This window comes from Danio rerio, chromosome 18, assembly GCF_052040795.2.
Source record: "Danio rerio strain M-AB ecotype USA chromosome 18, GRCz13ab, whole genome shotgun sequence".
Lineage (NCBI taxonomy): Eukaryota > Metazoa > Chordata > Actinopteri > Cypriniformes > Danionidae > Danio > Danio rerio.
The window spans coordinates 4215953-4231224 of NC_141038.1; the positions used below are offsets into that span (position 1 = coordinate 4215953).

At 38.1% G+C, this 15272-nt stretch overlaps 1 protein-coding gene across 5 annotated transcripts; it reads right to left on the reverse strand.

Annotated features, from left to right (window-relative positions):
* Window positions 1-546: 546 nt before the first annotated feature.
* clns1a (chloride channel, nucleotide-sensitive, 1A) lies at window positions 547-12725 on the reverse strand. Of its 5 annotated transcripts, XM_087291582.1 has the most exons (8): window positions 11836-12725; window positions 11326-11743; window positions 10757-11230; window positions 8827-8952; window positions 7482-7598; window positions 4110-4295; window positions 1390-1453; window positions 547-810 (listed from the first exon to the last, which is right to left on the reverse strand). In XM_087291582.1, coding segments are annotated over exons 3-8 (603 nt in total). In that variant the 5' UTR covers window positions 10866-11230; window positions 11326-11743; window positions 11836-12725; the 3' UTR covers window positions 547-809.
* Window positions 12726-15272: the final 2547 nt, after the last annotated feature.

A 15272-nucleotide genomic window follows, 5' to 3' on the forward strand; every position in this document is an offset into this window, starting at 1 on the left:
GGTGTGGGGGATATTTTCTTGGCACACTTTGGGCCCATTAGTACCAATTGAGCATCGTGTCAACACCACAGTCTACCTGAGTATTGCTGCTGACCATGTCCATCCCTTAATGATCACAGTGTACCCATCTTCTGATGGCTACCTCCAGCAGGATAATCACTTTAGACTGGTTTCTTGAACATGACAATGAGTTCACTGTACTCAAATGGCCTCCACAGTCACCAGAGCTCAATCCTATAAAGCACCTTTGGGATGTGGTGGAACGGGAGTTTTGCATCATGGATGTGCAGTCGACAAATCTGCAGCAACTGTGTGATGCTATCATGTCAATAAAGAGCAAAATCTCTGAGGATTATTTCCAGTACCTTGTTGAATATACGCCATGTAGGATTAAGGCAGATCTGAAGGCCAAAAGGGGTCTACCCGGTACTAGTAAAGTGTACCTAATAAAGTGGCCGGTAAGTGTATAAAAACACCCACCCAACTAAAGGCATTTCAAAAGACAAAGTAACAGTAATAATAATAAAATAAGGGGAAAAACTAGGCTTTAGTACAAAAAAGGCAGTATTTATTGAAATCTCTAACAAACATGTGAACATGGCTCCGCTGAGGAGAACAATTCTTGAAGTTGGTCTTTAGGGAAAACTTATATTAGCATGACCTACACATGGCTGCGTCTGCTGGAAATGATGGCCGAGGTGTAAAACAGTCCATTAAATGCTGCAAGAGCTGTGAGATGTGGGTCGGTCAGGCAGTAGCCAGCATGCCCCACTGAAGTGCTTCAGTCAGCTGCACAGAGACTCCGTTCATCTGTCAACAGATCAGGGGATTTACAGGTTCCATTTAATCATTGCATAAAGTAGGAGCGCGAAAAAAAAGACACAAAAAAAAACAGCTCATATTAGCATGCATTATTTTTTTTTTGGGCTAATTTGCATATTAATAATTTGCATGTTAATTTGGCTTTTGCATGAATATATGCAGGCATTAATCCTTGCTTTATTTATTTGTATTATACTGTAATTCATACGTGTGGTGTATTATTTACTAAAACACACATTTATAAATGAAAATTGTTAATAATAATAAAAATAAATTAATAATAATGAATATTTTATGAATCAATTTACAATATTTGCTCAAATTTATTTCATTTAAAATGCAACTAATTAAATTAGCCATGTGTTCATGCATGCAAACATTTATTTAATTGTTTTCTCTCTTTAGAAAGGTGTAATTTGGTTTCAAATAAAAACATAATACAAAAAGAAAGATAAATAAATAAATAAATAATTAATTATAAAAAATATTAGAATAACTCAGAAACTAAACTAACAGTAAATAAATTCTAAATTAGCAGATGCCTAAGAGACACTCTTGTCTATTTACCAGTGATCCACGTCTGCGTCATCAAACTGTCCAGCGACTGTGTTGGAGTCGACCTCCATTCCATCTGAACACAGGAAAAGAGGAGAGCTTTAATGAGCGTATTAAATTACAAGCATCCGTTGAGCTTAACAGAGGAAATCCTGCACATTACACACACACACACACACACACGACTGAATTCACTCCACACACAGACTGAAACACATTCATGCAAACACATGCATGTAAAGCAACACAAAAAGAGAGTTTTAGCATCATGTGAGGTTTAAAAAAATATGAAAACCAATAAATCAGCATGACTCTTCTACTGCCATCCTGTGGCAGCTCATGCATTATCATTTTTTTAAACCCATACAATCTAAAATAAAGTACATTCATCTCTGATGTCCATCATGCAGCTTTAACAAACATTGCTTTAGCACATTGTCATGGTTTTCAACAATGTATATTTTAATATAACATAATACTGGAAACCACGAATTTTGTGCTATTTTAAAAGAAGTATGGAGACAAGGAATTAAACCACTTCATAAAAAATTAAATTACTTGTTAGAGATAGTAATTAGAAAAGTAATTAATATAGTATTGTGATAATCTAATTGTCTCAATCATTTAGAAAGTAACTTTCACGTCTTAAAAGATCGATATTAGAAATATCAATAACATTTGTAATAAATTGATCCATCTACAGTTGAAGTCAGAATTATTAGCCCCCCTGAATTATTACCTTCGCTGTTTATTTTTTTTCCGCAATTTCTGTCTTAATTTTTGTCAGCACATTTCTAAACATAATAGTTTTAATAACTCATCTCTAATAACTGATTTATTTTATCTTTGCCATGATGACAGTAAATAATATTTGACTAGATATTTTTCAAGACACTTCTATACAGCTTAGAATATTGAAAAACATATATAGCTTAAAGGGGCTAATAATGGTCTTTAAAATGGTGCTTAAAAAATTAAAAACTGCTTTTATTCCTGCCGAAATAAAACAAGTAAGACTTTCTCCAGAAGAAAAAATATTATCAGACACACTGTGAAAATTTCCTTGCTCTGTTAAACATCATTTGGGAAATATTTAAAAAAGAAGAAAAAATAAATAAATCAAAGGGGCTAATAATTCTGACTTCAACTGTATATCAGGGATGGGCAAACTATATGAAGGGACAAAAACCAAGCTTGATTGAGGGCGGTGGGACAAAGGTAAATATACCACATTAAAGCTGCCATGGTAATTTCCTAATTTATTAGTATTTTAAAAAATAATTAGAAAAAAATACTTTAATCATCTTCATTCAATCATTTTCTTTTCGGCTCAGTCCCTTTATTAATCAGGGGTCACCACAGCAGAATGAACCGCCAACTTATCCAGCATGTGTTTTACGCAGAGGATGACCTTCCAGCTGCAACGCACCACTGCGAAACATCTATACACACTCATTCACACACATACATACGGACACTTTAGCCTACCCAATTCCCCTATACCGCATGTGTTTGGATGATGAGGGAAACTGGAGCACCTGGAGGAAACTCACGCCAACACGGCAAGAACATGCAAACTCTATACAGAAATGCCAACTGACCCAACCGAGGCTTAAACCAGCGACATGATTCTTGCTGTGAGGCGATTGTGCTATCCACTGGGCCACCGTGACAGCCCTACTTTAATAATATTAATGTATATTTATATTTTTACATTTTATGAATGAATTTCCTACAATAAAAATATAAACAGTGTTCGATGCTAAATTGCTGAATACACGAGTCAAACAGCACATTCCTTTGCATTGATTTGCTCATCGATGTCTTGTCCTCTCTCTTTACACTTTTAAAAATCTCATTCATCCACAACATTCAATTGAAACATTTAATTTCGCTTGGCTTTTTTGTACTTCAACAATTAAACAAACAAACAAACAAACAAACAAACAAAAGGTTGCGTTTAATTAGAAAAGATGATCTCTCTCCAAATCTCTTCTCAAGTGGGACGCCAGGCCAAATAAAAGGTTACCTTTGGCTAACTTTGTCTCGTGGGCCCTAGTTTGGGCATCTCTGACCTTTACCACTGAAGTCAGATTGGATTGCTCCCCTTTGAATTTTTTCTTTTTTTTAAAGTATTTCCCAAATGATGTTTAACAGAGCAAGGAAATGATCACAGTATGTCTGATAATATTTTTTTCTTTTGGAGAAAGTCTTATTTGTTTTATTTCGGCTAGAATAAAAGCAGTTTTTAATTTTTTAAACATCATTTTAGGGACAAAATTATTAGCCCCTTTAAGCTATATATATTTTTGATAGTCTACAGAACAAACCATCATTATACAATAACTTGCATAATTACCATAACCTGCCTAGTTAACCTATTTAACCTAATTAAGCCTTTAAATGTCACTTTAAGCTGTGTAGGATTGTCTTGAAGAATATCTAGTAAAATATTATTTACTGTCATCATGTCAAAGATAAAATAAATCAGTTATTAGAAATGAGTTATTAAAACTGTTATGATTAGAAATGTGTTGAAGAAATCTTCTCTCAGTTAAACAGAAATTGGGGAAAAAATAAACAGAGGAGCTAATAAATCAGGGGCTAATAATTCTGACTTCAACTGTATATACCAAACAGAATCAAGAACTGAATTGTGAGCTTGTGAATCAGACTTGTATCTATTCTGACTATAGTGCAGTTTGGTGAGATGAAAAATAAAAAGATGTCACCTTCAAACTGTGCATCGGGCTCCTCTGTGCGAACTCCTGCCATGTGGTACTGCTGGGCGACGGACTGCGCCAACATGCCCTCCAGACGCTCCAGCGTGGCCTGACCCTCCGCCGTCAGGTGAGACAAACCCTCCTCATAGGTGTAGAAGGAGGGAATGTCACCGTGAGCCTGAGCCTGTTCCTGCTCTGATGGAGGACAAAAACACAAACACAGCAGACATGACGGAAACAACCTTCCCAAAGCACTCTCACTTTCCTAACTACAAAACAAAGCAACACCACTAGGCATGGCGTTAGATTCTGACAGTGTGATAAATTTGGATAAAAATAAATATCACTGTATTGTGATTACTGCTCTAAAAATGTCCCTTTTTAACGAGTAATTTTAGAATAAAAAAAAAAAGTGTTTGAACTCTGTAATAGTGAAATATTTTAAGTTGTCACTTTAATAATTATTAAAAAAAAATAACTTGTTTATAATTAAAAGGGCTTTATTTGATCATTTTAAATTATGCACTTAAATACTGTCATTTAAAAAATAATTCAAATTTATTGAAACTATTTAAAGTAGTCTATTGATATTTACCAAATTATCTATGGCTAACACCATGTACGCTGTTTGTTTCATTAAAAGGCTTGTTCAGTGGACATAATAAATAGTTACATAACCATTCATACTGAGGAGACCTTAATTCACCGCCTGGAGTCACTTTTGTTTTTAAATGTCGACAAATGCACTTTTATATTGGACTTGTATTTTTTTGGGTGGAGGGGGGGGGGGGCTTTTCTGAATGGACTTAACTGAAAGAAGATTTACAATATAAAGCTATAAAGGTTGTTTTGAGGGCAAGTCATGGGCTGAACTAACCCTTTAATGGTGCCTTTTCTATATTGTCTTTGGCAATAAGGGTTCTTTCATTCTTCTTTCAAACCAAGTTCGATAGTCTGTCCTCTGCTGGTTTATGTTCACATTGTGTTTTTTTTCTTCTGAACCCGGTACACTTGCGTCATCAAGCTGCTGTTGTGTATGGCTGTTGCTAATTGATGGCCACGAAAGCAAAGGACCAAAATGGAGACGTCCGCATATCACGGTTGTTCATAATAGCTCCACCCCAGACGACTGATAGCTCCACACATAACGTCTGATAGCCCCGCCCTAAACGACAGATGGTCTTGCCCTAAATGACTGATAGCTCCACCCTAAACAACTGATAGCCTAAATGACAGAATGCTAAATTACTGATAAATTACATCCGCCCTAAATGACTGATAGCCCCGCCTTAAACGACTGATAGTCCTGCCCTAAATGACTGATAGCCCCGCCTTAAACGACTGATAGTCCTGCCCTAAATGACTGATAGCCCCACCTTAAACGACTGATAGTCCTGCCCTAAATGACTGATAGCCCCACCTTAAACGACTGATAGTCCTGCCCTAAATGACTGATAGCCCCACCTTAAACGACTGATAGTCCTGCCCTAAACGACTGATAGCCCCACCTTAAACGACTGATAGTCCTGCCCTAAACGACTGATAGCCCCACCTTAAACGACTGATAGTCCTGCCCTAAACGACTGATAGCCCCACCTTAAACGACTGATAGTCCTGCCCTAAATGACTGATAGCCCCACCTTAAACGACTGATAGTCCTGCCCTAAATGACTGATAGCCCCGCCTTAAACGACTGATAGTCCTGCCCTAAATGACTGATAGCCCCGCCTTAAACGACTGATAGTCCTGCCCTAAATGACTGATAGCCCCGCCTTAAACGACTGATAGTCCTGCCCTAAATGACTGATAGCCCCGCCTTAAACGACTGATACTCCTGCCCTAAATGACTGATAGCCCCGCCTTAAACGACTGATAGTCCTGCCCTAAATGACTGATAGCCCCACCTTAAACGACTGATAGTCCTGCCCTAAATGACTGATAGCCCCGCCTTAAACGACTGATAGTCCTGCCCTAAATGACTGATAGCCCCGCCTTAAACGACTGATAGTCCTGCCCTAAATGACTGATAGCCCCGCCTTAAACGACTGATAGTCCTGCCCTAAACGACTGATAGCCCCACCTTAAACGACTGATAGTCCTGCCCTAAACGACTGATAGCCCCACCTTAAACGACTGATAGTCCTGCCCTAAACGACTGATAGCCCCGCCTTAAACGACTGATAGTCCTGCCCTAAACGACTGATAGCCCCGCCTTAAACGACTGATAGTCCTGCCCTAAATGACTGATAGCCCCGCCTTAAACGACTGATAGTCCTGCCCTAAATGACTGATAGCCCCGCCTTAAACGACTGATAGTCCTGCCCTAAATGACTGATAGCCCCGCCTTAAACGACTGATAGTCCTGCCCTAAATGACTGATAGCCCCGCCTTAAACGACTGATAGTCCTGCCCTAAATGACTGATAGCCCCGCCTTAAACGACTGATAGTCCTTCCCTAAATGACTGATAGCCCCGCCTTAAACGACTGATAGTCCTGCCCTAAATGACTGATAGCCCCGCCTTAAACGACTGATAGTCCTGCCCTAAATGACTGATAGCCCCGCCTTAAACGACTGATAGTCCTGCCCTAAATGACTGATAGCCCCGCCTTAAACGACTGATAGTCCTTCCCTAAATGACTGATAGCCCCGCCTTAAACGACTGATAGTCCTGCCCTAAATGACTGATAGCCCCGCCTTAAACGACTGATAGTCCTGCCCTAAATGACTGATAGCCCCGCCTTAAACGACTGATAGTCCTTCCCTAAATGACTGATAGACCCGCCTTAAACAACTGATAGTCCTGCCCTAAATGACTGATAGCTACACCCTTTGCGATTGATAGCTCCACCCTATACAACCGATAACTCCACCCTAAACATCTGATAATCCAGCCCTAAAAGACAGATGGCCCTGCCCTAAACGAGTGATAGCTCCGCCCTAAAAGACTGACAGCTCCAACCTAAAGACAAATATTCTGCCAATGGGGTAAACTAAATAATCTTACTTACTGAATCTTTTGGTTTTGTTATCAGGTAGGTGATACACAGACACACACACACACACGAATGAACGTTATGAAAACTAAAGTTTGTTGTACTGTTGACTGTTCACTTCCATTATTTGGTGCGATTGCTTTCAAATCAAAAGTGAACCAGACCAGAGTTCGGACAAACTGTACCCCAGACCACCTCTTCCAGGCGGACTCGGATACGGTTCACGCGTGCGCACCAGAGTTCAGAAGACAAGTTCACACTAGCTAAATATACTGTACTCTGACGTCAAACGTACCAGGGTGCGGAAAAAAAGTGCTAATGTGAAAGCACCCTTAATGAGCTTGTAGTAAGAAACCAGATGCATCATGGGTAAGATCGTCACTCACCGGCCTCCTCGACGTCATACTCCTCTCCTTCATAATCATCATCATCCTCACTGTCTGCGTCGTCTGGGTCTGGATGAAGAGCCTGACAGTCACACATGGCACTGAACATAGGCTCCACTGTACACACACACACACACACACACATTTAAATATTTAAAAATTATTAAATCAAGAAATATTTCTAAGACAAGAAAAATTTTGTCTTATATTCAGGAATATCAGGTCAAAATAAAGTGACATTGCAAACAAAGTATAGGAAGATTGACGAATGGACGAAATATTTGATAGCCCCACCCTAAAGGACTGAAAGCCCTACCCTAAAAGACTAATGGCCATGCCCATTATAGACTGATTGTTCCATCCTAAACAAATGATAGCTCCGCCCTAAACGACTAATAGCCCCCCCCAAATACCTGATAGCTCCACCCTTTGTGAATAATAGCTCCACCTCATACGACTCATAGCTCCGCTCTAGACGACTGATAGCCCTGCCCTAAATGACTGATAGACCCGCCCTAATCAACTGATAGCTCCGCCTTAAAAGAATGATGGCCCTACCCTAATTAAGTCATAGCCCCGCCCTAAACAATTGATAGCCTAAATGACTGAAAGCTAAATTACTGAGTTTCGCCCTAAATGAAAGGTAGCCCCGCCCTAAATGGCTGATAGCCCCACCCCAAATGACTGATAACTCCACCCTTTGCAAATAATAGCTCCACCCCTTATGACTGATAGCCCTGCCCTAAATGACAGATAGCTCCACCCTAAACGACAGATGGCAAGGCCCTAAACGACTGAGATCTCGGCCCCAAAAGACTGAAAGCCCCACCCTAATCAGCTGATAGCTCCGCCCTAAAAGATTGATGACCCTACCCTAATTGACTTATAGCCCCGCCCTAAATAATTGATAGCCTAAATGACTGAAAGCTAAATTACTGATAGTTCCGCCCTAAATGAGTGATAGCTCCACCCTTTGCAAATAATAGCTCCACTCCTTATGACTGATAGCTCTGCTCTAAATGACTAATGGCCCCGCCCTAAAAGACAAATAATCTGCTAATGGGGTAAACTAAAATAATCTTACTTCAAAACAAAAACATGAGTATCCATTGGCAGATTATTTTGCTTGTTTCAAGGTAAAAACCCTAACCCTAACTCACTTTATTTTGACATGATATTTCTGAAATCAAGATAAAAATAGCTTTTTTTAAATCTGGAAATTGCTTCTTCGTTTAAGATTTTATAAATATTTGGACTAGAAGACAAATACCAAGTAAGAAGAGCATTTTCTGCAGTGTAAAGACGCCCAGCCCTTATTTCCTCAGTGTTTGTTTCACACACTCACACGCAGCTTTATCACTGGGCACGAAGCGGATCTCCGTGATCACTCCTGAGCCTTCACTATCACTGTCCTCTTCATCCTCATCTTCTTCATCTGGATCTTTCTCCAGTGGCGCTGCTTCCCCTTCATCTGCAAACACAATCCCCATCCCTCAGATTAAACCACAGCTTGTAGAGCTCTTCACTAATGGGGCTTTGTGTTTGTGTACGTTTATATGTCTCCACATTATTTATATTGTATTTACAGTGCTAATATTCTCTGTTTTTCCTAAGATGAACCTAAAAAAAGCAAACAAATCAATAAAAACCATCAACAATATAATCAATATATATATTGATTATATATATATATATATATATATATATATATATATATATATATATATATATATATATATATATATATATATATATATATATATATATACATACATACATACATACATATATATATACATACATACATACATACATATATATACATATATATACATACATATATATACATATATATATATATACACATGATAAAATGACATTTCTCTATGATCTATAGAAAATAGATCATACTGCATTTTTATTTTATATTTTTAGTGAAATGCTAATGGTCTAATTGGATTTTATGATTTATGCTAAGCTAAGCTAAGCTAAAAGCCACACAGAGATCAGCTGGATGGATGCAATAATGTTAAAATTAATCCGTTTCACTCTAAAAGAATTGTAAAATGAACCTATTCCCAAAAAAAAGTGTGTACCTTTAGGAGTATTTGTGGCATTTTCTGAGTGAGTTTTTGTCTTTGTGTTTCTAATATTTACAGCCATTAAAGGAGCAATTTACTGTTCCTCATCATTCTGTTATTTTATAAAATGTCAAATATCGATAGGAATAAACTACAGGTCTGTAAAAAAAAAATAATTACATGCATACATAATTTACTACCTGTCGCCTATTTAAGCTTTAAAAACAGCCAATAATAACTGGACTTCTAGTTGATCATTTGGTATCATAAGTGGCTTATATGAAAGGCAAAGGCCTCTAGATTACACTTATTTTACCAGAATAAAACATGATTATGCCTTGATCTTTCAATGATTTCATTAGGACAGTAAGATCTGACTTTGCTTAGACAAAAGTCTAATGTCCAGTATAGAATATAAAGTCATGAATGAATATTGTGTGTGGCTCCATCATGAGCTTGGAGGACTGCATCCATACATCTCTGCACTGACTCAAATCACTGATTAATAAAGTCATCTGGAATGGCAAAGAAAGTGTTCCTGCAGGACTCCCAGAGTTCATCAAGACTCTTTGGATTCATCTTCAATGCCTCCTCCATCTTACCCCAGACATACTTAATAATGTTCATGTCTGGTGACTGGGCTGGCCAATCCTGGAGAACCTTGACCTTCTTTGCCTTCAGGAGCTTTGATGTGGAGGCTGAAGTATGAGCAGGAGCGCTATCCTGCTGGAGAATTGTCCCTCTCCTGTGGTCTGTAATGTAATGGGCAGCACAAATGTCTTGATACCTCAGGCTGTTGATGTTGATCATCCACTCTGCAGATCTCTCGCACGCCCCCATACTGAATGTAACCCCAAACCATGATTTTTCCTTTACCAAACTTGACTGATTTTAGTGAGACCCTTGGTCCATGCTGGTTCCAGTAGGTCTTCTGCAGTGTTTGTGATGATTGGGATGCAGTTCAACCTTCTGCCACTTTCCCAAATGATCAACTAGAAGTCAAGTTAATATTTGTTGTTCTCACAACTGAGATCGACAACAATTGCTTCATTAAACATGAGCGCATAGACATCTCCTATATGCATCAATCAAGTGATCAACTATATCTGTATATAATAACTTATTAAAGCCTTGTTTTCTTATACTCAGCATTATTGTAGGGCACTGTATGCGTTTTATAAGAGATCGTCTTACCGTCCAGTTTGGCGTTGACCATCACATACAGGTGCTCTTCTGGAAAGGCGCTGAGATCTCGTGAGATTGCGTGGAGGCTGATGGTCGGATATTCAAGACAGAAACCCATCCCTGATCCATCAAACCAGGACAGCTGTCTGTGACGGCACACAACACTGAGCAGTTAGGAAATGTCACATGTGTGCTATGCTTAGCCCCTACAGTTAAAATAAACTAATGAATATCTTACACATGATGAGGTGTATACATACACATACATGGTGAAGTCTTAAGACATAAATGACTGTCGTTTAAAGAAACAAGTGCCAATCATTAGATAATAGTATTAACATGTTCTAAACAATTTATAAACATTATAAATTAGGGAGGACCAGAGAGTAGTCCTCACTAGTTGGTCATTTTTATATTGAGGATAACTGAGCCCTCAGAAGTAAAACTAAACCAACACGCATACATACATACATACATACATACCTACATAACTTGCATACATACTTGCATACATACATACATACTTGCATGCATGCATACACTTGCATACATGCATACATACTTGCATACATCCCTACTTGCATACATACTTGCCTAGCATACATACTTGCATACTTGCATACATGCATATACACTTGCATACATACATACTTGCATACATACTTGCATACATACTTGCCTACTTGCATAATTACTTGCCTAGCATACATACTTGCATACTTGCATACATGCATATACACTTGCATACATACATACTTGCATGCATACATACTTGCATACATACTTGCATACATACTTGCATACATACTTGCATACATACTTGCATACTTGCCTACTTGCATACATACTTGCATATATACTTGCATACATACATACTTGCATACATACTTGCCTACTTGCATACATACTTGCATACATGCATATATACTTGCATACATACTTGCATGCATACATACTTGCATACATACTTGCATACATACTTGCATACATACTTGCCTACTTGCATACATACTTGCCTACTTGCATACATACTTGCCTACTTGCATACATACTTGCATCCATACATACTTGCATACATGCATATATACTTGCATACATACTTGCATACATACATACTTGCATACATGCATACATACTTGCATACATGCTTGCAGACATACATGCTTGCATACATACATCCATACCAGTTTGTTTTCCTATCTTAGAGATGACTTCATAGGCTTGCATTGTTGTTATATTATGCTCATATCTGTCACACACACACGCTCAAAAAACACACACAAAAACAAAACACACACATAAACCACATGAACACCAGACACACACACACAAACAAACAAACAAACAAAACATACATGCCACAAACACTGAAGCTCAAAAATAAATACAAACAAACACACACACACTGGAACTTAAACAGACATACACACGACCACTGGAGCTCTCTCTCTCTCTCTCTCTCTCTCTCACTCACTCACACTCACACACACTCACACACACTCTCACACACTCTCACACACACACACACACACACACACACACACACACACACACACACACACACACACACACACACACACACAGGAGCTCAAGCTCAAACACACACTCACGCCTCCGCCACGAACAGGGTCCCCAATCCGAGCCTCTTCCCGTCCAGGACCGCGGTGGTTTCGGCCTGCTGGAGCCGCACGCCCTCGCTGGGTGGAGGTAAACTCTTCAACAACACCATCCTGACCGCTACAGTGTGTGCGTGTGGAGAGACTGAAACACTGATGCTCACACACACACCGAACAACTGCTGAACAACACAGGAGTGAAGCGCGGAGGAAAAACAACAGCAGCGAGTGTCACTCAGGAGCTGCGCGCTTTTTTTACCAGTTAAACCACACCAGTTTGCGTGGAGAGAAACTTTCAGACTGGTTTTATAGTTCAGAGATTCGCTGTCATGCGTCACTTCTCTCTGAAAGCTCCCTACAATGACCGTTTCCTGCAGAACACACGCTTTTATTACTGCAGGGGGCGCTCGGCGGCCCACAAATCGGATTCTCCGTTGAGTTCCATTCAATATTTGAATACACATTTGTTTTATTAGAAATGTTTGTGCTGCAACCTGTATTCATTTATTTTAATATTTAATTTTCTACATACTATTATATATCAAGCATACTGATAAATTCCAGCGCAATCCTTGTTAAACAATGAAACAAAATATATATTCGTTTGTAATCGTAAACGCTTGTGATTGGTCCGCAATCAAAGACGTTTAGAAAAGTAACAGGCATCACGTGAAATCAAGCGTATCGTATAAACATTCACGTCTTTTGAAGTGTTATCCAAAGATAATAATACTTTTAATGAATTTGTCAAAACCATATCTAAGTCTTTTTCCTTTAATATTCTGAACTCTATTTATATTATGTATTTTGTTTTATTTGTCTTCCTCGCAACCCCCTTAAACGTCCATGTTGAATATGTTATGTATAAAATATGTGTACACACAAAGGGATATTTTGTAAAGTAGTTGGAAGCGTTTATATTTTGTTATATGCATTTATTGTTCATTATTGAGTTTGTAAATTGTTCTGTTTAAATACTATCAACATTTACACAAAAAACTGAAGTTATCCGTGAGAAAAGAACCGCCTATTGTGAGAGCTTTATTAATCTATTCTACCCAATATTTATTTCTCCGCGCCGCTTTATGACGCCAGAAAAGAGCGCGCACTTTTCAGAAAACGAGCACAACAATGGCGCCTCTGCTGTATAGGGGGACAAACATCACACTTTCTTTTCTACACCAAACAATATATAACCTATGTAAACAAGCAGGCAGAAATCATTATCATAATATTGTAATCATATTAACATGAATTTTGTAATATTTATGAGTCCGGTTTTACAAATGGCTAGCCGACCAACAGGCTAAACATATTCATGGAATGATTAAACATCGAGTTTTATTATAATTAAGAGGCTACACAAGGCAATTTTACTCTTAATAACACCCGAACACAATATTGATATTAAAAATTTTTAATGTTTTTGCTATTTATACTGACTATAAAAGCTGCTCAAGTTTTGAGACTTCCCTACTGAAAAAAAACAGCTTAAACCAGCTGGTCAGGCTGGTTTTAGCTGGTTTCCCAGCCTGGTCATAGCTGGTTTGCCAGGCTGATTTTACAGGGGTTTGGGCCACTTTTTATCTAGTTGGTCAGGTTGGCCTTAGCTGGTTTTAGTTGGTCAGCTGATCTTAGCTGGTCAAGCTAGTCTTATCTGGTTTTAGAGGGGTTTCAGTCACTTTTTAGTTAGTCTTAGCTGGTCAGGCTGGTTTTAGCTGGTTTCCCAGGCTGGTTTTAGAGGGGTTTCTTTTAAAATATGCTAAATCGGACAATCACAGTAATGATTTCAATAATAGAACCACCACAATAGTTTAATTCATAAACTATCTGAATTAATGAAACTACATTTACTAACAAAATGACTCAAAAATGACTCTTTTCAGCAAAAATGTTCAGTCAGATGAAAAATGTGATGCATTTCATTCCCAAAAAGGTGTGAGACTTGGGTTGAAGGATAAATAATATTTTACAAGTGTTATGAGAGTAATATAAATGAATTTGCACAACAGTTCTGATTGGTTCTCGAATCTGATTGGCTGATAGCCGTGAGCTCTTAAAGCAATATCACTACTCCTACAGCCTTTTCACCCTTCTGTATTACTGCCCCAACACTGGGACTAAACAACTCACTACAGTTTTACAAAAATTACAGCTGTTGGGCAACATGATGTACTTTGAGGCTTTTTAGTTGAGAATGAAGTTGTTTACATTGCAACTATTTAGTTTAGTTTAGTTTAGTTTAAACTTTATTGTCTGTTCTGCTTGACACAAAAAGGAAATTTTTCTTCAACACTGGATTTAGGACAACAATTACAAACATACACCAACGACACAATAACACTTACCAACACAACAACATAGGTTAAAAGTTTAAAAACCAAATTAGTCTCATGCACAATACTGCAAATCATACTTGGTAACCACCTCATTTCCTACAAACATTGATCCGGTTTAGAACAACAACTGCCATTGGGATAAATGACTTTTTATAGGCATTTCTTCGTGCTTTAGGAATTCTAAACCTGCGTCCTGATGGTAGCAGTTCAAATGCTGAGTGAAGGGGATGTGTATTATCTTTAAAAATCACAACTGCTCTTTTTTCCATAAAAGAGTCAAATAAAATCTGCAATGAATGCTGTTTGTGACCAGTTATCTTATTTGCCTGATTTATAATTTGCGCTAATTTCTTTTTCTGTTTAAGTGTCGTGTTACCGAACCATGAAACAATATTATATGTGAGAACACTCTCTATAAGTGATCTATATGCCAAGTTTAAAGTCTGTGTACTAACATTAAAACTTCTCAATTTGCGGAGGAGATAGAGGCGCTGACTTGCTTTCTTATAAACCACCTCTACATTACTATTAAAATTCAATTTATTGTCAATAATTGTGCCTAAATACTTG